Source organism: Vombatus ursinus, unplaced genomic scaffold, assembly GCF_900497805.2.
Source record: "Vombatus ursinus unplaced genomic scaffold, bare-nosed wombat genome assembly UNPS02014861.1, whole genome shotgun sequence".
NCBI lineage: Eukaryota > Metazoa > Chordata > Mammalia > Diprotodontia > Vombatidae > Vombatus > Vombatus ursinus.
Genome location: NW_020954639.1, coordinates 16,303,274 through 16,329,901, shown reverse-complemented (window position 1 = coordinate 16,329,901; position 26,628 = coordinate 16,303,274). Strand labels below are relative to the sequence as shown.

General features: G+C 37.9%; 2 protein-coding genes across 5 annotated transcripts in view; one reads left to right on the top strand and one right to left on the bottom strand.

Moving 5' to 3' along the window:
- ENKUR (enkurin, TRPC channel interacting protein) overlaps positions 1-2,060 on the bottom strand; it is a 28,488-nt gene extending 26,428 nt beyond the window's left edge. The window contains exon 1 of the mRNA XM_027841630.1: positions 1,881-2,060. Coding sequence (XP_027697431.1) covers positions 1,881-1,957 — 77 coding nt within the window. The 5' untranslated portion in view covers positions 1,958-2,060. The remainder of the gene's footprint in view (positions 1-1,880) is intronic.
- Positions 2,061-2,875: 815 nt separating this feature from the next.
- On the top strand, positions 2,876-25,388 carry THNSL1 (threonine synthase like 1). 4 transcript variants are annotated; one of them, XR_003567258.1, is made up of 3 exons: positions 2,876-2,970; positions 4,365-4,482; positions 5,558-5,800. XR_003567258.1 is itself a non-coding variant. In XM_027841518.1 (3 exons), the coding sequence occupies exon 3, from the start codon at positions 22,332-22,334 to the stop codon at positions 24,564-24,566; it is 2,235 nt and encodes a 744-aa protein (XP_027697319.1). In that variant the 5' UTR covers positions 2,876-2,970; positions 4,365-4,482; positions 22,284-22,331; the 3' UTR covers positions 24,567-25,388. The 4 variants fall into 4 exon arrangements, 3 of the variants coding, with proteins under 3 accessions (XP_027697319.1, XP_027697320.1, XP_027697321.1); XM_027841518.1 differs by lacking the exon at positions 5,558-5,800 and adding an exon at positions 22,284-25,388; XM_027841519.1 differs by lacking the exons at positions 2,876-2,970; positions 5,558-5,800 and adding exons at positions 3,851-3,873; positions 22,284-25,388.
- Positions 25,389-26,628: the final 1,240 nt, after the last annotated feature.

The window sequence follows — 26,628 nt, the reverse complement described above, 5'->3', positions numbered from 1 at the left end:
ATATTCATAATTAGACCTGCTACTGAAGCTATCTCCAGGGCTTTGAGGATATCAACCAAAAACTTACAGTAGATCACATTGTGGGCTGGGGCATAGCAGTCTAACTTGCTGGTTCTGCTAAATCAATAAATTAAAACTCTATAAGTCATCAGGATGAAATATATTTTCTCCTTTCTCCCCCCTACATGGCAGAGAGACTAAGAATGTATACAGCACAGATATTATACATGGCTAGATATAGTCCCTGTAGCATATAATTTTGCTTGTTTTTTTTTTTCTTTTTGCTAGGCAATGGGGTTATGTGACTTGCCTAAGGTCACACAGCCAGTAAGTGTCAAGTGTCTGAGGCAGGATTTGAACTCAGGTCCTCCTGACTCCAGGGCTGAAATCTATCCACTGAGCCACCTAGCTGCCCCTATTTTTGCTTGTTTTTCTTAGTCACAGGGGAGTGTTGAATCTGGAAAGGGAGTGTCAAATGACATGCGAATACAAAAGGCATGATTAAAAGTTTGTTTTTTTTTTTTTTTTTCCTAAAAGGCACAAGGTACTCTACTAAGGAATTTGGAAAACTACACATATTTCAGTTAAACTTTTCCAGAATTAAACATTTGCTAAAGATGAGTTATTCAGCTTAGTCACTAAGGCCCCTATTTAGGGTAAAAAAGACAAAACTTTGGAAAAAAAAAACTAGAACAAGGAAGATGACTCTTCTGATTGCCTTCTTTTTTTCTCTTCCCAGTGAAATGTTAAGCAGCCCCTACATTAGAGAAACTGAAGACATTTATTTCGCCATTTACAAAGGATAGAGCACTCAAGTTTAGCAAAAACCTCAGCTACTGATTACATATCATCTCCTTCAAGCAATTCAACTCAATTACAGATGAAGAACTTTCACTTTTGCAATATTCTTGGAAAAAGTCAAGCATTATTCATTATCCCCTTATACAGTATGACAGTTATACACAGACAAATGAGTCCTGAAATCCAATTTCAAGTTTCTTTTTTATGAGGGAAAGTCAAAATTTGATTTTCCAACCTCTACCTGAATAGACCCCTACAAAAAGGATATAAATTATGCCGTGCATGTAGAATAATAAATGATGATCAAGTTAGAAAGCAGCTTACCCACCATACTAACTTGAAGGTTGAGCTTTTAGTGCCTGAAAATGGGCACTTCAGCATTGGGAACTGTTCTCTCTGCAAAATGACACTATACTAAGTAGTATAAATGCTGCTACCTGTGCTCTCAAACATCACTGAGACATATATCTATCTATCTATCTATCTATCTACATATATACACATATATACACGTCCATACACACATATCCGCACACACATAGTACATAAACGCACAGAGTACATATACATGTATAGACGTACACACAATACATATATATGTGTGTGTATGAATATGTGTTCTTTCTGATGTAGCATAGGTGCTGCTACCTGTGCTCTCAAACACCACTGAGACGTATATATGTATGTATACACATATACACACACACATACACATTTATACATGTGCACGCAGTACATATATACATACATATATGTGTATATGACTATGTGTGTTCTTTCTGATGTAGCTAGCATAGGTGCTGCTACCTGTGCTCTCGGGTCTCAAGAGAATACAGCACCACTGAGGCAAGTCTATCTAAGTATATATACTTATACACATAATACCCACATATAAATACACATACATATATGTGCGTATATACACGCACATGTTCTTTCTGATGTGGAAAAGGCTATTCATTTTAAGGATGAACGTTTTATTTCTTCCGACAGAAGAGCCCTACAGCGGGCAGGTCCCTGTTCCTGGAACGCAGGGGCTCTTCCCTCCCCCCCCAACCAGCCTCTGCTTACCCACCTACCGAGAAGGCTTGGGAGGGACCTTGGTGTCAGAGGGGATGAGGTTATAAATGCTCTCGGGAGGGCACAAGGAATCCATGGCCACCAAGTGACTCCTCACCGCCCCCTCTCCTCCACGTTTCTCTGCACTCCGGCCCGCTTCTTTCTTTCCTCCTCCTGCCGCCCGTCAGCTCCCCCACGTCTTGCTCTCTCCCTTGCCCCCTCTCTTCGCCCCCTCAGCCTTCCCTCGTGTCCTCTCTAGTTCCCAGCTCCCCTCGTGGAGTCGCCCGGCCTCGGCCCCGTTCCTGTAGTTTTGACTGAGGCCACACTCTCGAAGGGGGCTCGGTGTTGTTGACCTGGCGGTTGCCATGGGAACAGTTGCCGGGTAACACAGAAGGGAAGGGGGAGCAAAGAAAGCGTGAGGGTTCTCTGCTTTCCTGCAGGACTTTCTCCCGCCCGAGGCCAAGGCCTTCGAGGTCTCTGGTGGGGAAGACCCTCTGTTCGTAACCACATCCCTCTTTCCAAAGTTTTATCTATACATCTGTTCTTTCAGGCTCTTTGGAGATGGAAGAGAGATGTCAAACCTATTCAAGGAAAGGAGAGCCTGCACGCAGGCGTAACGAGTTGCTTAGTAATTAGCCCCTGGCGCAGGCGCAGTGTAGCGTGTGGGGGTGGGGTGGGGGTAATGGAGTTCGAGGGAAGCGACGCAGAAGGAGGGGGAGGGGAGAGAGGCGTTGCCCAGGAAGAGCCTAGGGGTCCAGATTCCTTGGGCTGTGGGGAGGAGTGTGAATATGGGAGAGGAGCGCAGGTGCACCCACGGGGTGTGGACTCTGCGCACGCGCGCAGGGCCCCCGGATCGCCGCCGGCCGCATCCGGGAGTGCAGGACCATTGAGGGCTGGGGTGGAGCGGGGCGGAGCCAGGGGCGGGGGGGGGCGTGCGCCGCGCAGGGGGCGGAGCCGTTATCCGGGCGCGCGCCGCGGCCGTGGGGGCTGGGCCGGGGCTGGTGGGCGCGGGGAGGAGATCCCTATCTTGGCGAGCGGCGGTTCCCGGCGTCGGATGCGGCCTCTGGATGCCCCTTTCCCTTTTCCCTTTCCTTCCCCATTCTGCTTTGGGTGAGTCATTTGAGAAGGAAGCCAGACGGAAAGCCCACAGGATCCGCTCCGCTGCCCCGCCCCCCCCACTCGGTTACCTGTCAGGGACTCCATCCCACCTCCCCGTGGCGCCCCTTCCCTGCCTCGGCAGCCCCCCACCCTTCCTGCTGGAAGACCGCTCCCACCTGGCCGGGCCTCCTCCCCCTCCTCCCCTGACTTGTAATCTAACCTTCCTTCCCCCAGGTGTGTTAAGGAACCCTCCTCCCAGCGCCGGGGGAGGTCTTTGAGCCTTTGTGAAATGTTACCTGTCCTCATTTTAATATATTTAGTATCTTTAAACCCGCCTTCCGAGCATGCAGCTCATCAGCTGAAATACCAGCTCCCAGCCCCTGGTTTCTACACACCATGCTTTCTTCCTAGTTGTGGAGCGAAAGCAACCCCCGTACAAATAGCAGCCATCCCTTCAAAATCTGTTAGTAACTAGATTTTGGAAATAAGGTGAACCAGCCTTACCAATAGTCATTTGAATAGTCAAATGAAATAAAATGTAAAGCGCTAAATAAGTAATGCTGGCTGTTACCATTTTTATTGTTATTTCTCCAAGGTGAGTAAAGGTACCAGGGGAATTAGGAAAGGAGATTGTTTGGCTCCATGTTATTATTTATGAAATTCCTCCATGTGGATAAATTTTTAAATGGCTTCATGGACAAGGAAATTTCTTGGTGTGCATTTACAAGGCTACAGAATTCAGGGCCTTATCAGGTAGAAACATTCTATCGAATTGGACAGGATAGAATTGGTAATAGTTAATGCCTAACCAATATTGATCTGGCTTGTCATTCAACCCCAGGCTTCGAGCAGATTTCATTTCAGGTAACTGAAAAACCACTTGGAGAGAGACACAAATGATGGTCACGGTTTCAGGTAGGGCAAGTTATTTGGGAATTGTTCTGTCACCGAAAAAGCTATGAATATTGTAGTTTCAGATTCCTAGCCCTTTGCATTTCCTTGTTTGGTTTTAGTACTGGTGACAATATGTTTAGGGATTAAAGATGAGTTCACACAGACCAGTTTTTTAGCTTAGTAAAGAATGGCAAAGGATTATTAAGTATTGGAACTGAGAAGGTGGAATCCAAGCTCTTGGGATTTAATCATACTAATGTCATTAGCTCAGTGGATAGATAGCCTTTACTTGCTTTTTTAATAGGGAAGATTTGGAAAAGAGGAACTACTTTAGTCTTATAATTTTCTATAAAAGCCAGTCAACTTTTTTCCAACTTGAATCACTGACAGAACTATTTACAGTCTCAATATTTGACTTCTTTCGAGACTTCTGACTCTAAGGTGGTTTTTTTATTTATTATGTCTAAATAGTATATGAACTTAGACTTGACTTTCACATCTCTTCACTGTAGTTTAATCAGTTTGGTCACACTCGGGAAGAAACTGAGAAATAATTCTTTACATCAGTGGACTGAAGTTGAGGCTCGGCTTCTATTTGTTATTCACCACTGACTTTGGAGTTGACCTTAGGTAAGTCACTTACTCTGTTTGTGAATTGGAATGGAGGTAGTAGGGTTTTTTTAAATATATATTTTTACCTTATTGTATGAGCTTTTTATACCTTCAGCCGATGTCAGCCTACTTGAAGTTCTAGTCTCTAGACTAGAACTTTTTTCTAGAACTTTTTTCATCCTGGAGAGGAGCATTGCCAAGGAGAAGCAAAAACAATAATAACTAAATTTAAGTACTTACGGTAATGATTTGAGTAAATGGGATAATCATAGGTTTTAAAAATGCCTCCTGTATGCCACAAGAACTCTGGGTGCCAGAGGAGATGAAGACAAAATGTGAAATAGTTGCAGTCCTCAAGAGGCTTAGATTCTTTTGGGGCTAGAATGTAATGTAAAGTTAATAGAACAGTATTTTCCCAATTCCTCCCTTCCCTCAGGACAGACTTCTTTGGTACATCAAAAGATTAAGAAAGTCACCAGAGAATTTTGGACATTGAGGGTGTTGACAAAGATGGATTTAATTTAGTTTTCTTATATTCAAGGATTTTTAATGTTCTTTCTCTAAAGAGTGATGCTCACTATGTTCATAACTGAGATGAATGTATGTTTGGTTTTAGAAGGCACATAGTGGATATTTTGCCTTTATTTACAAAGAAGATACTTGTGAAATCTTTGAGAAGTAAATAGGCTGACCTTAACAGGCTGTCCATGGGCATTTGGGGATATACTTTTGCTATTGCATCATCACCAACCCAGAATAGATGTTCTGAGGGTTCTCTTTAAAATAACAACCGTCTAATCTCAGACATTTACTAGTTGTGTGACCCTGGGCAAGTCACTTAACTTCTGCTTGTCTCAGTTTCCGTATCTGTAAAATTCAGATAATAATAGCACCTGCCTCTCAGGGTGGATATGAGATAAAATAGGATAATATTTGTAAAGCACCTGTATAAATGCTAGCTGCTATTATTATTTTGAATGTTTTTCTAACTGCAAACATAATATTTTATCAAAATAAGCATGTATTTTAAATGTTGTAAAGAAACCATATATTGTGTTAAGCAACTAATTTTTTTTTCTCTCCTGAGATACAGAATGGTATAGTGGAAAGACCTCTGGACTTGGAGTCAAAAGAGACCTGGGTTCAAATCCTGCTGCTAACACTTAATAGCTGTGTGAACGTAGGCAAGTTATATAACCCTTCTGAGCTGAGTTCCTGAGTTTCTTCTGTAAAATGGGAGTAACCATACCTATAGTACTTGGGCTGTTGTGAGGTTCAAATGAAATAATGTATGTCAAGTAGATTTAAAGTAATGGGTAAAAATCAGCTATTATTTAATTATAGAATGGAATCAATAAATGAGCTTTCCTGATTTTTAAAAAATTGCCAAGTAATTTATTAATTAGAACAAATTAGGCCTCATGAAGAAAATATTTTCTCTGTACTTGATAATTGGATCAGGTTGAATAAATTGGATCACTAATTGAATTAATTTGGGGAGAAAGGAGTACCTTGGAGTTTTCATTTCAATGATGTAGAAAACTATTGATGAGGAAAGTCCCTCTAACCAGACTATAAACTGTACTGTAGGTTCTAGTCTCAGTACCTGGTGCATGGAGAGGGTAAGTTGACTTGCTTGGGGTCACATAGCCAATAAGTATCAAAGGCAGGACTCTATTCATGAAGCCACACTATCTCTGTGATTTAATTTCTGATAATCCTAGCTCTTAAGTAATTATTTTCAGTTTACTAGTTGTTAGTATTGAAAACCTAATCAGTAAATCTACATTTTTAATAACTTACTCTTTATCTTGAAATTTATTACAATAAGGATTATGAAAAAATTCTTACTGAATAGCCTTGTCAAAGATCAGCTAAAGTGTTAAAAATATCAGCAAGTATATGTAATACATACTCTTTATTTACAAAAAATTTAAAAGATTGGGACTGTATCATGTTAGTGGCATTCCCTTACCTCTACTCCTTGTTGGTATCTTTGGTTTAACACCTTAAGTCCAAGTTTCAATGGTTTTTAAATGAGAATCGTTTTAACCAAAAAACTGGAAATTCTGTTCAAGCATTTACTGAGTATCTTATTTTACATGTCCTGCTGGGTGCTGAAGATATAAAGTCAAGAGCAAATAGTCCCTGCTCTCAAGTAGTTTATATTCTCCTATGTGAATACAACCTTGTACACCCCCCCCCACCCTAGTAAAATGCGAGGTAATGTTCAGTGGTACAAGTAGTTGGAGAGCATTAACTAATGAAAGACCACATGTAGGAGTTCTCAACCTCAAAAGGATTCTACAGGTGGAGGTAAAGAGCACATGGGAGGGAGAGGGGGACGTGCTGGGCAAAGGCAAGAGGCAGCACTGGAACATTGTAAAGGGGAGATAGTGTACTTGATGGAGTGAAATGTAATCTGTGGCAGGGAGGAATGGGAAATCGTCTGGAGCCAGATTAGAAGGGCTTTAAATGTCAGCTTTGAGAGACGATGGAGAGCCACCGAATATTATTCAGCAGGAGAGTGAGGTGGCAGTGCTTTAGGAATGTCAGTCTGAGAGCTGTGTGAAGGATGGTTTGGAAAGGGGAGAGACGAAACATGGAGACCAATGAATAGTTATCTGCGGTAATTCAGGTTCTCATCACCTCTCCCTCTCTTTGTATCTCCATATATACATACATATGCATATATGTATATGTATAATTGATCCACTTGGTAATAAAGTGAATGATATCAGTAGTGTACAATCCTTGATATTGGCTCTATCACTCAACATTTTATATCACAGCAGAAGAATGAGGATTGTGGGATAATATAAGTACAGCTTTCTTTTGTGTCTGAGTTCTATGAACTTATTTTTAAAATACTTTGATAAATATTTCAGTATCATTGGTTTCCTATGTATTTTATATTATGTGTTTAAAAGCATTTTTTTGAAAGGACACCCATAGACCTCACGAGACTTCCCAAAAGAGTCTATGACAGAAAAGGTTCAGTGTTTCTTAAACTGTGTGTGTGATTTTTTTTTTTTTTGGCAAGGCAATGGGGTGAAGTGACTTGCCCAAGGTCACACAGGTAGTGTCAATTGTCTGTGGTCAAATTTGAACTCAGGTCTTCCTGAATCCAGGGCTGGTGCTCTATCCACTGCGCCATCTAGTTGTCCCTTAAACTGTGTTTTAAAACATAGTTTAAAATCACAGTTTAAAATACAGTTTAAGAAGCTACTGAAGGGGTAGTGAGTGGAAAAAGTTTAAGAAGCCCTGGACTCTAGAACATTATTTCAGTTACGGTAGTAACTCTGTTCAGAGCTTTATAGCTATAGTTAGTTGGTTTATAATTATAAAATCAGAGTAATAATACCCAATTTTTCTTTTTTTCTCTTTAATAGCTTGGAATTTCAGCCATGTATTGCATTTTGCTAATTTGAGGACCCTTCTTTACTATCAGTGGTCTTCAGACCATAATTGAGAACCTCTGTTACAGAAATTCAGCAATGATCATTTAATTGTTAAATCTAATGGACTTCTGTCAGTTCTCTCACTTCTTGGCTTCTCTGCAGCTTTTGACTCTGTTGATTACCAATCTCCTACTGGATAGTCTCTACTGAATGGGTTTTCCTGACACAGCTCTTTCCTGGTTCTCCTCTGTTTGATGTCTCCTCGTTCTTATTTACCAGATTATCATTTACATGACCACTAAATGTGGTTGTGCCCCAAGGTTCTGTCCTGGACCTGATTTTCTCTCAATATTCTTACTTGGTGACCTCATCAGCCTCTGTGGGTTCAGTTACTATCTCTATGCAAATTACTCCCAGTAATTATTTAGCCAGTCCAAGCTTCTCTCCTGTGCTCTAATTTCACATTACCAACTGTCTCTTGGACCTTTTTATGGGGGGGAGGGGAGGCAGTTGGGATTAAGGGACTTGCTCAGAGTCACACAGCTATTAAGTGTCTGAGACCTCATTTGAACTCAGGTCCTCCTGACTCTAAGGCCAGTGTCCTATCCACTGTGCCCCCTAGCTGCCCCATGTTGGACATTTGAACTGGATGTTCTAAGGCCTTGGCATCAAATACAAATAGAAATGGGCTTCATATTGACTTAGAAAACCACAAATTAATATTACTGGTGCTTTATGACATTTTATTTGTTTTGGTAAACATTTCCCAATTGCATTTTAATCCAGTGCACTTGGGAGCTTTGCCAGTTAAATTTGACACCTCTCTTTTAAGGCCAATTATTATCTCCCTTACCCTCACCCATCACTCTTTTTATACTTTCTTATTGCTGTCAATGGCACCACCACCTTTCTACTTATTAAAGTTTACAACGTCATCATTGTTCTTTTTTTTTCTGCCCTCGAGCTTACATTCTGACAGGGTAACATGCACATTTAAAAAAAAAACAATATTTTTAAAATGGTGGGATCAAAAAAGCTTTCAAATAAAAAAGGGACCCAGAAGCAGAGTTGTAAAGAAAACTAGGGATTCCAAAAGGCAGAAGTGAGAAGAAAGAATATTCCAAGCATGGGAGACAAAATTCACTGCATGTATCCCATTGGTTGCTAAATCTTGCCATTTCTGTCTCCAGCATCTGTTGTATTTGTTCCTCTGGTCCTGGACAGTTGCAATTAGCTTCCTAATTGGTCTACTTGACTGAAGATTTTTCCTGCTCCAATATATGTCCCACACAGCTTCCAAAGTGATTTTCTAAAAGTGCAGGACTGACCTTGTCACTCCCGTACTTAGTAAACTCCCCCTTTAGGATCACATATAAACTCCTCTGTCTGGCATTTAAAGCTCTTGACAACCTATCCCCTTCTTAGCTTTTCAGTTGTCTTATACATTACTCCCCTTAAGCAGTATTCAGGCCATCCACACTGACCTTTTTGCTATTACTGTCTACCTTTGCAATGATTGTCTCCCATGCTTGGAATGCTCTTCTTTCTCACTTCTTCCTTTTGGAATCAACTCTCCTTCAGGGTCCCTTTATCTATATGTAGGCCTTTTTTGATCCCTCCCTCTCAAAACTACCATTTAGAAAATAAACTTTTAAAAAAATTTTTTAAATTTAAAAAAAAATGTACATGTCACCCTGTTAGAATGTAAACTCCTTAAGGGCAGCAACTATAATACTTTTGTCTTTGTACCCTGTGAGGGACTGTCTGATGTTGGCAGCTACCAGGTTGGGCGCTGTGGCAAGAGTAGGGTAAGATCTGGGTATTTTGGAAGTCGAGGCAGGGGCTGTGGTAGGCAGAGTCGTGGTGAACTGGGATGGGCTGGATACGGAGAAGCCCTGAGGCAGTGGGCAGTGCTATGTGAGATAAGCTGGGTGCAAGGAAGTAGCTGGAGCTTGAGCTCCTGAGGCAAGGGGCGGTGCCACGTGGGAGTGGGACGGCAGAGGACTGAGTTCCCTTTGCTTGGTCCCCTCCCTATATGCAACGTCATCCCCAGACGCCTCTTGTGACCTTCCTGACTTCCTGGGTCACTTTGTGCAGCACTGACCCTAGACCTCTCCTCCCAGTGTCTGAGTCTGACTTCCTAGGTCACGTACTCTGTCTATGCGCTAATCCCAGATGCCTCCTCCCTGTATCCGGTCCTAGCCTCCTACATCACTCCCTCCCCCTTGGTGTGCTAAACTCAGACAGCCCCTTCCGGTATCTGACCCTACAATCATTGGCTAGTAAGCGGGCTGGGGAGGAGGGGCTAAGTAGGTATTTAGGAACAAGCGTGGTCAGATCACAGGCGCTCTCTCCTGGCTCCTGCCCTGTTGCTCTGGCCTTGCTGCTTGGGCTTGCTATGATGGCTTGCTGTGATGGCCTCTGAATAAAGCTCTGGTGTTGGCGCCTCCCGATGGCTCGTCTCTGTGTGTTTATCCGGCTGAGGACCGAAGACTCGGAAGTGAGTATGACTCTGGTAGTGTGCTCCTTATAGGAGGAGAGGGTACCGGCGTGCGGCTGGCAGAAGGTCGGCGTGCGGCCAGTACAGTACCCCCAGCACTTAACGTGGTGCTGGTCATAAACGAGGCACTTCATAAATGCTTGTTGATTGATTGAACATTTTTAAGCAACTATGGGTAAGATACTGTATTATGTGTTGGGGAAAATAGTCAAGAGTGTATGCTGTACTGAAGTGATAATGAGGCTTAATACAGTCTTTGCAAGGTGGGTGGAATTGTTACAAGGTCATTTAATCCTTTCTGTCATGTCATCAGATCCTGTTTACTCATAAGAGAGTTGAATGGCTAAATAAAGGTTGCCTCATAAAAACCTATCACTACTTTTAGGAAAATTCAAATGTACATGTCCTAGGTATTGTAGATTACTGATATCCTATATGAAAGAGAGCACTCATATATAGTTGGAAAGAGTTGTGATATTGACCTCACCAAACAACTGTTATTATCTCTAAAACCAGATAGTGGATTGAAAACAAATTTTCTCTTCCATTTTGCTATATTAGGTAATATATGTATGTTTGTATATATGTGTATATATATATGTGCATGTATATGCATATATATGTATATTTCATTGGAATGTGAGAATTTCTAGGCTACTACTACAAAGTACAAAGTTTCTCCAGGAGAATTTGAAGAGGAATTGTTTGCTTTCAACAAGATTGAGTGATCAGGGAGAAGCTTGGAGGGAGTGCCAGATCTTTAGGGAAGAGAAGGATTCCAGGAGGTACAGGTTTGAAAGGATGGGGGACAGTTTGTATGAATATATTAAGGTGGGAGAGGATGAGACTTAGAGATATTGAGAAAACAGTCCTTGGGCTCATACATCATCTAGGCCACCCGCTTCATTTTAAAAATGAGGAAATGAATCTGGAGAGGAGAAATAAATGAACAGTAGTCACATAGTACTAAGTAGTAAGTTCAATTTTGCTGGAACATAGTGGGCCTGAAAGGGATGGGGTACATTATGAAATAAAATTTGGCAGGTAGCTTAGAACTAGATTGTGCAGATCCTTAAACACCTACTCTATTAAGTTTGTGTCTTGTTCTGTGTGAGCCACTTACTATTTTTGAGTAGGGGAATTATGTGGTCCTCCCTGGTCATTGGAAAGTTGGGGTTTTTTTTTTTTTTTTGGTTTGTTTTTTTGACAGTTGTGTGAAGGTTAGGATTGGAAAGGGGAAGGACTTGAGGAAAAAGGAGACCAATTTGGGAGCTATTAAAATAATACAGGCAAGAGGTTATAAGGGCCAGAATTAGGCTAGTAATAGTGAGTGCAGAAGGGGAGGACATGAGAGAACTGATTGGATGAGTTAGGGGAGGGAAGGAGGCAAAGATCACTAACCTTTAGAGCATGGGTGACAGTAAGTACCATCCCTAGAAACAGGGACTGAGAGAACCAACCTTCCTCTCTCCCTCCTTGAATTATTTTGTTTGAAGTTCTTTGTTTGATTTTGATTGCTTTGTAGTATAGTCTCATATTGTATATCCAGAACACTCGGGCTCTAATGTAATTTGTATACATTTGTGGAAATAACACAGTTATCTGTGATTCAGTGTGACTACTATTTTGTTATTGAGATAAATTTGTAAAGGGCCCTGGTCACTGAGTTGGGAGACATTTTCTAAGCCTGATTTTGCTGTTGTTATGTGCCCTTAAGGAAGTCTCAGCTTTTCTCAGGGTCTGCCAACATCTCTGTAAAATGAGAGAATTGGAGTAGATCAGTTTTAATATCCCTTCTCTTACATATTCTCTTATTTTCTTCCAGTCCTGTGTTTTTTCCTCAGTCCTTAAAGTGGTGTATACATAAAATTGAACTCCATAATATTATGCTAAAAAGAAAAGAAAATGAAAAATTGTGTGGAATAAATTGAGTATGTTTTTAATTTTTAGAGGAGTCAGAGGTTCATCTTCAGTAGGTTGGGTATTGAGTGATGAATTATTTAGCTATGGCTAATGTAGATAATGCAAAATTATAAGCAATATCACTTCAGAAAATAATGTCACAGTGGAGTGAAAATTTGTGGAGAAAGCTTAGCTAAAACCTGGTCATTGAGCTGTGGAGTGAAATTGAGAAGGAAACTAGCTATGGAGGAAAAGATTCACATATTGGAAATTCACTCTTTTTTCTTGTACCTTTTAGAGGATGAAACAAGATGCAGAGGGATATAAAGAAAAGTAAACACTGTCCCTACCCTCAAGGAGCTTACATTCTTACATACAAAATAACTGTACATGCAAGACTTATACAATGTAAATAATTACTAGCTATTAGTTATTCTTAAGTAGAAAGTAATCTCAGAGGCAAAGTAAGGGCTAAGAAAGGGAGAGAGAAAACTGTGGAAGTTCAAGAAGGTGGGATTTGAACTGATTCTGGAAGGAAGCCAGGAAGTAGAGTTCAGGAGGAAGAGCACTTGCAGTCATGAATGATAGCAAGGTAAGAGGCAAGCAAGATTATCATGTGATAAACAGCACATAATCCAGTTTGGATACATGGAATGAGTAAGGGTGATGTGGAGCCCTCAATAGGAAGGTTCTGAAGAAGGGGGTGAGAGTCTGGAGAAAAGGTAAACAGTTTTGTTTTGGACATAGTGAATTTGAGGTGCACACGGGAACTTGAAGTACAAGTTCAAGTTTTCGGGGTCTCCTTAAAGAGGATACTATACTGTTAGTGTTGTGTGGTAGATAGAGTGCTGGATTTGAAACAAAGTGTGCCTGGATTCAAGCCCCACTTCTGTGATCCTGGACAAATCATCTAACCTCTCTCAGTCTCAGTTTCCTCATCTGTAAAATGTATTATTTTGACTCGATGACCTCCAAGGATTTCTTCCATCTCTAAATATATGATCCTTTGATTCTGAGATTCTTCCTAGATGAAAGTAGGACAACAGAAAAAGATGGAGAAGATCTGCTGGAATCTATTTTCATTCTTAATGACAATGGACCTATCCCCATTTGTGTTTTTTTTCCCCCTTTTCATTCTAGCAATCTAATTAGCCATGTAATTTCAATTCTTATATGTTCTAACTAGTTTCTTCCTTATATTTGCCCTTTTCATTTTCTGCTTGGTGAGATTTGGCTTTGTGTTCAAGGATCTTTTTATGATCCTTGTCTAGTTTTAGCTTGATAACTACCTTGCTTTGGTAAATACCCATGCAGACAGTTGTACCATTAACCATCTTATGGCACACACACTCAGTGTAGATCTACATTTCTTTCTGTAAACCTGGACTTACCTTGCCAGTTTGCAGACCTTTGGTAGTGAACTTGAATGATCTGGATGGACTTCTTCATCTTCTCAGATGAATATGGAGGGGACATTATGTTACTATCTCAGTTGTGAAACAGTCTCAAGAAAGAGGTCAGGGCTGGATATAAAGATCTGGATGTCATTTCCATAGAAATGATTATTGAACCATTGGGAGATGGTAAGATCACTAAATGAGATAATATAGATAATATAGAGAGAGAACAAAATGCCCAGCACAGAGCCTTAGGGAACATGAAGTGAGAAACGGCATTAAAACTCCTCTTGTTCTTGGTTTGGGCAGATATCATGAAGGGATTGAACTTGGGGAGAGTTCAATTGCATATGAGGAACAGTAAACAGGCCAGTATGACTGGACTATGTATAGAATTTAGAGAGGTAGTAACGTGAAAAATTAAAACTGGTTGCATCAGGATTCATACCCTCAACTCTTGACTTCTAGCTTAAGCCTACTCAGTGAAAGGACTAGATAATATCTATGGTTCCTATTGGTTCTAAATGTCATGGTTCTTTTCTCAGTACCTCACTGCCTCTAGACCTCAATACATATTTAATTCAGATGGGCAACTCAGGGGGTTGCTCTGAGGATTTGTCTTTCAACAAGACCAACCCACCCTACCTGAATTTAGTTATCAGTATGTTATAATGAGGAGGAAGAAATGGTACTAAGGAAGGTGAGATTAGGAAGAGCAATGGAATTAGATAAATCAACTGATAACTGACATTTGTGTAGTTTTTTGAATTTGCAATGCTTTACTACCTTATTTGAGCCTTACAAGGACTCGTGTGAGGTGGATATTACAGGCATTAAAGATTAAGGGACTTGTTTGAGGTCATAGTTTGTCAGAAGTAGGATTCAACATCAGAAGTTTTCACAACTTAAATTCTTAACATTATCCTTTATGCCATGCTTGAGGTGACATAATGTTGAAAGTATTGAGGAATTGATTTTTAAGGCATCTGAAAGAAGAGAAGATACTGATTGAGAAAAATAAGAATGCTATTTTTATCAAAAGAAAGCAATTGTGAGGAAATTAGTAATGTTTGTCTCATGTGCTCACTTGCCCAGTGAAGCTGTTGTGAGAAAGACCTACATGCATATCAAGGGTATACTTGATGAAAATATGATAAGAGATAGGATAGTCTTTTGCAAATAATTTTCTATGGCAGATCCCATCTTCACAATCAGAATTGACCTTTGTTTCTTGATTATTTAAAAAAAATTGACAAGAGACCAAAATATAGCCTTAAAAGCTCAACCAGAAAATATATCTTTCATATGTTATGCTTATACACCATGAGAGGTACATCATCTAGTAGAAGAAATTCTGGATTTGGATGAAGGAGAAACTTGGATTTGAACGAGACTCCCCTAGCACTCATCTTAAAATAAAGTCAGTCCTAACTTATAGGGCCAACCTTATAACATTGTTGTCTCAGACCGAATAATGCACATAAATTGCTTTGTAAACCTCAAAGCTGTGTCTCTGTTATTGTAAGATTACTTCATGAGTGCAACCCTAGGAGTAGCCTTGTTCAATACATCTTTGTTTACCAAGTAAGGTATAAAGCATAGTCATGTCCACCAATGGTACTTTCCAGTGTTGCAAGGATTGTGTTACTCAGGGTCCAAAGGGAGGAGAGATTTCCCCTTAGATAGTGAAATTTTCCACGTTCCCCTGTTTCCACATGGTATGGTACTGATTTTATCAAGTCCCTTAATAATACAGGGTCTCAGTGGAGATCTAAAACCTGTCCAAAAGGATCAATTTAACAAAGGAAAAACCAAATGTAATGTCCATTTGTCAAGCTATGACATTCAGTTGGGATGGGAAGGCAGCCCACTGAGTTGGTCCATAAGTATGGTTATTACAATGGCCTCCTAATTGGTCTCCCTGCCTCAAGACTCTCCTTACTCCTAGGGTGGGGAACCTGTGGCGTTGAGGCCACGTGTGGCCCTATAGGTCCTCAGCTGTGGCCTTTTGACTGAATCTGTGAAATGTGGCCTTGAGGCCTCAGGTTCCCTACCTCTGCCCTATTCCAACTGTCCTTCACGTGGCTGCCAAAGTGGTCTTCATAAAGCACAGTCTGACCATATCACACCAGTAAACTCCACTGTTATCTATAGGATCAAATGTAAATACCCATTTGTCATTCAAGGAACCTGGTTCCTTTCTACCTTTGCAGTCTCCTTTGACTTTACTACCCTCTCTAAATTCTGTACATAGTCCCAGCCATACTGGCCTGTTTACTATTCCTCATATGCAATGCCATATCTCCTGTCTTGGAGACAGGAGACTTTACACTGGCTGTCCCCTTGCCTGGAATGCTCTTCCTCACTGCTGCTTCTTAGGATCCTTGGCTTCAAGATTGGTTTGCTCAAATGTCACTGACATGAAGCATTTCTTGGTTCACCTTGTTGTTAGTGCTTGCTTCTCCTCTCAGAATTACTGTATTCTTCCGCCCTCCTCCCTTTTTCCCTGCCCCCTTCCTTCCCTTTTCTTCCTCCTTTCTTTTTCTCTCCTCTCTCCTGCTTTCTTTTTCTTTCTTCTCTCATCCATCTATCTAGCCATCTAGCTACATGTTATCTCCCCCTTAGAATGTAGTCCTTGAGAGTAAGGACTGTTTTCACCTTTTTTGTTATTTTGTTATCTCTTGCTTTTAGCATAGTACCTGATAATGTAGTAGGTATTTAGTAAATGCTTGCTGAATAGTCGGATGGATGCTGCAAATGAATAATGAACTGGATGTTGAATTAGGAAAAGGAGAGCAGGATAAATAGCATTTGAGAAATTAAGTTTTACTTTCAGAGATCATCATGTTTGCTGACATTCGTTTTTAAACACCAATATTCTTTTTAAAATTTCCCTTTTTTACTATAAACTTAAGAATAATCAACAAAAATAAAACATTTCAGTATACAAAAAACAAAAAATGATTGTGTAGAAAATCATGAACTTTTTTAACACCAATATTCTTCATGTGGTCTGTATGGCTGTGAATCACAAGATGTCATAATTTCCAAAGAAAGCATGTGGTTGATGTTCATATTGCCAGTGATGACTTGTACACGAGAAGTAGGATAAAAAATACATAGGAAATGTATAATCAGAAAAGGAAGGAGGCTGGTCACATATTGAGTTGAGGATAACATACAGAGTATGGTACTTGTAACCACAAAATGACAAAAGATAAAAGCAGACCTTGAGCACCTTGAAGAGTTGTATGGAAGAATTATGGGAGGGAACAATGGAGAATCCCCAAGGATGAGAAGACATCTTGGTGATTTGTATTGTCTGAAGAGGTCACCACATTGAGGAAATGGTTCCATTAAAGTGGACAAGTTGGAGAGCATATAATGTCTGTTAAGGACTCATTTTGTTGGCTATATGGCTGTAGAATTAGAAGGGTCTTAAAGTGGCATGTAATTTAACCCCTTCATTTTACATGTGGAAAAAACAAAGTAGTTGATTTACCCAAGATTATATACTAAGAAGTAGAGATAAAATCAGTCCTCAAGTTCATCTGTTTGTGTAAGGCAGGAGAAGCAAAAGGATAGCATAGGAACATTAAAAATAGAGGAAAATTAGATTTCTTAAACTTATATTTTAGCACTGTCTCCAAATAAAAGTAACATTCACTTCATAGTAAATGGTTTTCATTCATATGACATTCATTGATCACTTATTAAGCATCTGCTATGGAATTCCTGTTGTCAAATATATCACCATTTAGCTAAAGTAATATTACTTGTTCATGACCAATATACCAAGAGAAAGACTGAGAATAAAGTAGAATGGATATTAGGCTCTGATTAATAAATGAGACTTATCACATTTCTCATACTTGATATAATCTTAATATTTTTACTTTTAAGTAAAAACTTAGTTTATAATTAAAACTGCTTAAAATACTCTTGGTGTTCCCTCTTCTTGCTTTTGACTTAATTAAAGCAAATTGAAAACAGACTGTATTGACAGCAAAATCAGCTTACAACTAATGTTAGCAAAGGAAAATGTGCAAGACTTAATTCTATTTTCTATCAAAAAGGGTGGTGCTCATAATATTGTTATAATGGTTTGTGAAGTAATATTGAAGAATTAATACACTGATTCAATAAGAAGCATAAGTGTAAACAAGTTTTTGTCTTTTTCTTGTTAACTTTTAGAATTTAGAACTCAGGTAAGATTAATAAATCTTGTGTGAGTTCATAAAATCACAAAAATTTATAAAGGTAGTTTAGTAGCCACATATTTGGAGATTTCTAGGCTAAAGGCCTATATGTATTTGTTGAAATATTCACTTAGATTATCTCTACGGTAGATTGCTTTGGTCAAATTATGATAAGGTAGTTTAATAGAAAGTCAAATTTTCATCAAGTTTGGAAGGGACTGTGGAGATCATGTAGTAAAATTACTTTTCACCAGTAAGGAAACTAAGGTCTATAGAGAGAATACAGTTTACTCAGGGTCCCTTAGATTAATACCAAACACTTCAAAGTCAACTACTTTCTCCATCAGTCAGGAAAGACCAAATTTTAAAATCTTTTGGTATACCTGAGAGTTATCACATTTCTTATCTCATGTTGATAATGTTGGCTTTTGTCATTTATTATATAGGGGTTTCTTCTATATAGTAACTATATATATATGTTATATAGAATTTCCTATAAAGTAACAATTTTGTGACATTCTCATTTTTATGAGGCAATATATATATACTATATAGTATTTATGTGGCAATATATATATTTACTATATAATATTTCTATGGCTACGTATATATATATATAATATAGAATTTTCTTCTATATAGTAACAATTTTGTGACATTCTCATTTTTATGTGGCAAATCCTGATCACATTATGAAATTTTTTGTCTCCATTTGAATATATAAAAATTAACATCTTGATTTTTAACAGAATAGAGTTAGGTAGATATAGAAACAGCTAAATTCAGTGTTTTCATTTTGTCTCAACTTTTACATTTTAAAGTAGACGTCTTTGGAATATCTTGAAAATTTTATAGCCTTACGTACTGCTAACTTTGATTAATTTATATATATATCTATATATATCTATCTATATATATATATCTATATCTGTTTTAAACACTCAGGCCTATATAGAAAGATTGCCTTGACTTTGAAAGCAACACAGTTCATTTAAGATTTATTCCTCGCTTTCTTACATGTACAGATTGGTTGGTGGTGCCACTTAGAGAGCAGACACAGAGGAACGAACTCCTTATCCTATTTAACTAATTTGTTAAATCAAAAGTCAGCTTATAGTTATTTGAATTTATTTGTGTTAATGAGTTCTCTACTAAATTCATCCTTAGATACATTAGATATTGTGACATGGAGGGAGTTCTTTTTAATGATTTTATATTTTGTATTTTTTTTATTAATTTATTTTGATTTATCAACAATCATTTCCATAAGCTTTTGAGTTTTAAAATTTTTCTCCCCCTCCCTCCTCAAGATGGCACACAATATGTTATAGGCTATACATTCCTATTAAACATATTTTCACATTAGTGATGTTGTAAGGAAGATTTAGAACCAAGAGGAGGGACCATCAGAAAGAGGAAACAAAACATAACAGAAGAAAAAAATAGCAAATAGTATGCTTTGATCTGTATTCAGACTCCATAGTTTTTTCTTTGGATGTGGATAATATTTTTGATCATGAGACTTTTGGAGATCTCTTAGATCCTTGCATTGCTGAGAAGGGCTAAGTCTATCAACATTAGTACTCACACAGTGTGGCTGTTACTATGTACAACGTTCTCCTGGTTCTGCTCACTTCACTAAGCATCAGTCCATACAAGTCTTTCCAGGTTTTTTTGAAGTCCCCCTGCTCATCATTTCTTATAGCACAATAATATTCCATTATATTCATATACCGCAACTTGTTCAGCCATTCCCCAACTGGTGGGCATTCCCTCAATTTCCAATTCTTTGCCACCACAAAAAGAGCTGCTATAAATATTTTTGTACGTGTGGGTTCTTTTCCCATTTGTGTGATCTCTTTGGGTTACAGCCCTAGAATGCTATAGCCAGGTCAAAGGGTATGTACTTTTTTATAGCTCTTGGGCATAGTTCCAAACTGTTCTCCAAAATGGTTGGATCATTTCACAGCTCCACCAACAATACATTAGTGTTTCAATTTTCCCCACATCTTCTCCAACGTTTATCATTTTCCTGTTTTGTCATGTTGGCCAATCTGATACGTGTGATGTGGTACCTCAGAGTTGTTTTGATTTGCGTTTCTCCAATCAATAGTGATTTAGAGCATTTTTTCATATGACTATAGATGGCTTTAATTTCTTCACCTGAGAACTGCCTATTCATATCCTTTGACCATTTATCAATTGGAGAATGACTTGTGTTCTTATAAATTTGACTCAATTCTCTATATATTTTAGAAATGAGGCCCTTATCAGAGACACTGGTTGTAAAAATTCTTTCCCAATTTTCTACTTTGGAGGGAGTTCTTAAAGGTCGTACCTGCCAGAACATGTGTGTCTTTGTCCCCACCAAGTTGAAAGGGCTTCTCATAAAGCCTAGTGATGGATTACTTGTTATCCAGTGATCAGCCTTGCTAAGTTGGAAGAGACTCATCACCAGGTTGTTTGCAGGGTGGTGAATCTTTTGGTCACAACTCTGAAAGATTAATATAAAAGACCATGATGTGAGTTAGTGGAATAAGTATTCATACCAGTGAAATCTTGGATTGTTGTATTATTGAAGTCCTTACTGAGTAAGATTTTGTCTACCTCTAGTAAATGACAAAGAGAGGAGAAAACTTCTAAGTTGTGTTAAGGACATGTTAAAATACAATGTAGCATCTTAATGTACTGTGGTTGAATTGTAGTTTGTGTTATGAAGTAAAAGGCAATAATAATATGATTGTGCAAAGCTACTTTTGACTAATAGCATAAGTACCTGTAACTACTACTTTTAGTTGAAATATAGTTTCTACTGACAGAACGTTATTGTATTGTTGATGGGACTATTTCCAAAGGTAATCAATCTCCTAAAAAGAACGGGGAATTGGGGGGATCCATCTGGATCCCAGAACAACCTTTGCCTGGGAAACTTTGTCCTCTGTCATCAGAATTATGTTTAGAAATTTTTGGCAGTCACTTTGGAGAATGTTTGGGGTTTGACCTGGTCCCGTGTTTCTTCCCATGATATTTGGAGCAACCTAAATAAAGATGGTGGTCATAGTAGAGACAAGATTATTATAGACATTTTCACTTCATTAATTTATAATTTGTTTTAGTTAGAATTGTCATAATATTATGCATCCCATATTTACTTTCTTTTAAGGGTTTTCAGTGTTGAGTACATCTAAGATGAATGATATGAAAACATGTAATGCTAATGCTCTTAACTATGTAGGGGTTAGGTTTTATTTTTACTTTGTTAATGTGTACTTTGAAAGAGATATTTTAAAATAAATATATATCTCATTTTATATTTTTCCTAGAAATAAAGTACTAAAATAATTGCATTCTGAGTAAAATTTGGGTGAAGAATTTACTTTGCTGCTTTTATATTTAATTTATCATAGGCTCAGCGTAGGAAGAGATGTTAGAGATCATCTAATGCAACCCCCTTTTTTACATATGAAGAAACTGCGGTCCAAAGGGGTCTTAACTTGCCCAAGATAATACAGTAAGAAAGAGAAACAGTGTTTGAATCTGGGTCTTTCTGACTACATTTGTCAAGAACAACGATAATCTAAGAAAGTTATGAAGTATATGAATTATTTTCCTATACATCAGCACTGTCTCCAGATTAGAGTGACTGTTTTCTCTTTATAGTAAACTTTCATTCACACATGGAATCATAGAGTTCTTATCAAATCTGTTACCATTTCATTGGAGAAATAGTACCTGCTCATGACCATGACTTCAAGAAAAAATTGAGGAAAAAGTAGAACAGCTGTTAGGTCCTGATTAAAAAAATAAAGTTATTGAATTATTTGGACCTGATAGTAAAATTTTATAATATTTTTTCCTTTTAAAAAAAACTCAATTTGCCATTGAAGTAATTTAAAGAAATACTTTTGGTACAGTTGACTCTTCCTTTTGCCTTGATCAGAGCAAATTGAAAGCTGGCCATACTTTGGCAACAAAATTAGCTTGCAGCTTATGTGACAAAAGGAATATTTGTATGTAGGTTTTGGGATTACACTTCAGTTTTTGTGTATTACAAGTAATTAAGTTGTTATCACTATTTTGTATTATATATGTCCTAATTGCAGATAATTCAAGAATATGTGGGTAAGGAAGCAAAATAAATTACTAATCCTATGCTAGCATAGTTTAAAAAAGCTGTTCACAAACTATGAAATATTGTATATAAAATATTTTCAGTTGTGCATCTTAAAAAGTAAAATATACTTTATCAAGGTTTACTATTTATCATTAAACTTGTTAGGAATACTTAAGATCCTAAGTTTGAAAGGCTTACATATTTTGGTTTGATTTACATTCATGATTTTCTTTAATCTGACATGATTTTGTACCTGTTGCTATTAGTAACTAATGGTCCTTTTTTTAAAAATTTGTTTTTGATAAGGGCGTAAGCCCATTCGCAGGTTGGCCTGGACAGAAAAGTGCAAAGAGAATGCTTCATATTAGACGGTGTCAGCATTTGAAGCTAATAACCAAGACATTTGTTTCTCTTATACATTTTAAAGCAAACAGACAAGTAAAGTTGATTCTTCCAAGGACCTTTGCATTTAGAGAATTAAGGAAGTCATGGTTCTCGACCCATTCTCTTCTTGGAGACAAAAATATTATACTGATGGGACCTCCTGGTTCTGGGAAAACAACAGTGGGCAAAATAATAGGTCAAAAACTAGGTTGTAGTGTTATAGATGTAGATGATGATATCCTCGAAACAACATGGAATATGACTGTGGCTGAAAAATTGAAGGATGTTGGTAATGGGCAATTTTTAGAAGAGGAAGGAAAAGCGCTGTTAAACTTTTCTGCATCTGGAACTGTAATTTCCCTTTCTGGGTCAAATCCAATGCATGATGCTACCATGCAGCATCTGAAGAAAAATGGAATAGTTGTATTTCTGGATGTACCTGTAATAGACATAATAGATCGTCTGAATTTAATGAAGATTGATCGAATTGTGGGCCAGAACTCTGGAATGCCTCTGAAAGAAATACTTCAGTATAGGAGACAATTCTATAAAAAATGGTATGATGTTCGTATATTTTGTGAAGATGGAGCATCTGCAGAGGTAATAGCTGATAAAGTCTTTGATGCAGTTAAGAGGTATCAGGATGTAGACTCAGAGACATTTATTTCAACCAGATATAAGTCCAAACACCCTGGAGAAAGAATTTCCCCAAAACATTTTAGTGATGCTGTTATTGAGGGATTAGCTTCTGACGGTGGGCTCTTTGTTCCTCAGAAGGAATTTCCAAAATTAAGCAGTGTAGAATGGAAAAGCTTAGTAGGAGCAACTTATGTAGAAAGAGCACAAATAATACTGGAGAGATGTATACATCCTGTTGACATACCTGCTTTCAGGTTGGGAGAAATGATTGAAACTGCTTATGGAGAAAACTTTGCCTGCTCTAAAATTGCCCCCATAAGGCACCTTTCAGGCAATCAGTTCATTTTGGAATTATTTCATGGACCAACAGGATCATTTAAAGATTTATCATTACAACTAATGCCACACCTGTTTGCACACTGTATTCCTCGGACTTGTAATTATTTGATCCTTGTAGCTACTTCTGGAGACACAGGGAGTGCTGTATTAAATGGTTTTAGTCGTCTTAGTAGCAGTGATAAGCAAAGAGTAGCTGCAGTCACATTCTTTCCTGAAAATGGAGTAAGTGATTTTCAGAAAGAACAAATAACTGGAAGTCAGAAAGAAAATGGGTGGGCGGTAGGTGTCAAGTCAGATTTTGATTTTTGCCAGACAGCTGTAAAAAAAATGTTCAATGATTCTGATTTTACTGGATTTCTTACAATAGAATATGGAACAACCTTGAGTTCAGCTAATTCTATAAATTGGGGCCGACTGCTTCCTCAGGTAATTTATCATGCTTCTGCGTATCTTGATCTTGTTAATCAAGGATTTATTTCTTTTGGAAACCCAATAGATGTCTGTATTCCCACAGGAAACTTTGGAAACATATTAGCAGCAGTATATGCCAAAATGATGGGAATCCCTATTCGAAAATTTATTTGTGCTTCTAATCAAAACCATGTTTTGACTGATTTTATAAAAACAGGACACTATGATCTAAGGAAAAGGAAACTGGTACAGACTTTTTCTCCATCAATAGATATTCTGAAATCCTCCAACCTGGAACGGCACTTATATTTTGTAACTGATAGAGATGGAAAATTGATGACAAAATTATTTCAACAGTTAGAAAATCAGCAGCACTTTCAGTTAGAAAAGATCATAGTTGAGAAGCTTCAGCAGGATTTCATAGCTGATTGGTGTTCTGAAGAGAGCTGCCTAGCTGCTATTAATTCTACATATCATACGTCAGGGTACATTTTAGACCCTCACACTGCTGTTGCTAAAGTTGTTGCAGATAGAGTTCAAGATAAAGCTTGCCCAGTGATCCTGGCTTCCACGGCTCATTACTCTAAGTTTGCTCCTGCTATCATGCAGGCTTTAAGGATTAAAGAAATAAACCAGACTTCATCAAGTCAACTTTGTTTACTGAGTTCATACAATGCTTTGCCTCCGGCACATGAAGCCTTGTTAGAAAGAATAAAACAACGAGATCCAAAATATCATGTCTGTGCCCCTGATGTGAATATCCTGAAGGATCATGTAGAAACACTTATACAAAGTCATTTCATGAAAGTTTGCTAAGCAAAAATATCGAGTATTTGTCTTTATACCTAATAAATGTGTGGTTCAAAAGTTTTATTACATATGGAATTGCCATGTTTTCTTTTTTTCAGTAACTTGTGCATATTTTCTAGAATTAAATATTGTGTCTGCAAATACTCTTCAGGATTTTAACTGGACAGCTGACTGGAAACAGTACATAAATGCATAGACTTTCAGGCTATGGTTGTGGTAGTCATCATAAATCAAAGCTGTGCTTATTAAAGATGATTGGAGCCCTTCTTTCCCCCTGTTAACTTAGCTAAGATTTCTGGTTTCCATTAGTGATTTGGCAACTGGAATATTCAAGTGCTGCTGTTGGGTACCACATCTGTTAGCGTTTATTGGTATTCTAGTGACTAGAAAGTTAACGCACCTCAAAAAATGCCTAACTTGACCCCAGGGAGTGATGAACTCATCCAGCAGGATTAGGCCAATATTTTTTGTCTTGAAGAAGTCATACTTGGCTAGAATTACCTGAATTGGCAGTCAAGGCTGCCTAGATTTAATGAGACAATTGCTTAGCTCTGCAACTTGCTTTAACGATGTAGATCCATTGGAATCTTTTGGGATGATAGACTTTGAAAGCCAAGCCTATTGTAGGCATTTTTTTTGTTATAATTTTGTGTTATTAAATGATAAGCATTACAAAATTACATTTGTAAACAGTGGATAAGTAAATGAAATTTCTCTCCCTAATATAGGAGAGTTTTTCAAAATTAATGATATTTGAATAGATACAGCAGTACAATTTTTACCATTTCAGAAAATAGCTTTGTAATGTTTGAAACCAGAAGCTTTGTATATCCCAATAAATTTGTTGAAAGTTTCTCTTCTGTTCCTCTTTTCCTTCAGTGTTTTTTCTGGTGTAAGTAAAATACAAAGTTTATTTTGTGAGTTATGTTTGTGCAACTTTTGTAATAGTTAGGATTTGTGAATTGTTATAGAATTAATGGATTTTTCTAAATGAAATTTGCCATTCATTTCATGTAATAGACTAGTCCCAACCACAAGATGGCATTCCTAACATAAGGTTCATTTTCCTGATAGCATTTATACATGAAAAAAAATATATTACAAATTCATAATGGTGTGGGATTTAAAAAAATGAGTAGAAACAATTTGGAAGTTAAGACAATTGTGTGAAAATAGGACTGTGGTGCTTAGCTTGGGGGAATATATATATATATATATATACACACACACACACACACACACGTACACACACACTGAGGGAAAAGATTCATATATCATTTTCTTATAATCATGACTTTAAATGCCTCAAAGGTATTAATAATTCTCATATTGATACACCTAACAACTGACATATGACATTTTGTGATTTGAAAACCACTTTGCCTGTGTTATCTTGTTTGAACTTTATAACAATCTTGTAAGGTAAGGACTACGAGTATTATTTCCCTTTTGTAGATGAGAAAAATAGGTTGAGGAGGTGGTGACTTGTCCATGGTCACATAAAAACTAAGTGTCAGAAGCAGGATTCAACCCAGGTCTCTTCTAAATCCATGCCTAATATGCTTCCCTATATAGAATGTAATCGAGAAAAATAACTGAATATGAATTTGTTTAGCAATTATCACTGATACCTTTCATTTTCCCAGTGTTTTACTCCTTTCAAACTTCAACTTTCAATTTTGTTTCTTATAAACCTATGAGGTAGGTAGGGCAGATATTAATTCCCATTTTTACAACTGAGGAAACTGAGGCTCAGTGAATTGACTTGTCCAAGATAAGGGAATCAAGGCTGGAAAACAGGTCTTCTGTGTCCTAGTCCATTCCAACTTGCTAAGTTTGTATTATTCAATGAAGGTAGGGGTGAGGGCTACAAAGTATAAAACAATTTATTCCCTTGAGAAGCTTCCATTCTATTTTTAAAGGTGTTAAGGTTAAATGAATTGAAGGTAATACAAAGAATGTCACAAGTAAAATTAGGTGACATGTGAGTGAAGACTGTGTATGATGTTGGGCAAGTCATTTAACCTCCTTTGGCCTTAGTTTCCTCAGCTGTAAAATGAAGGAGTTG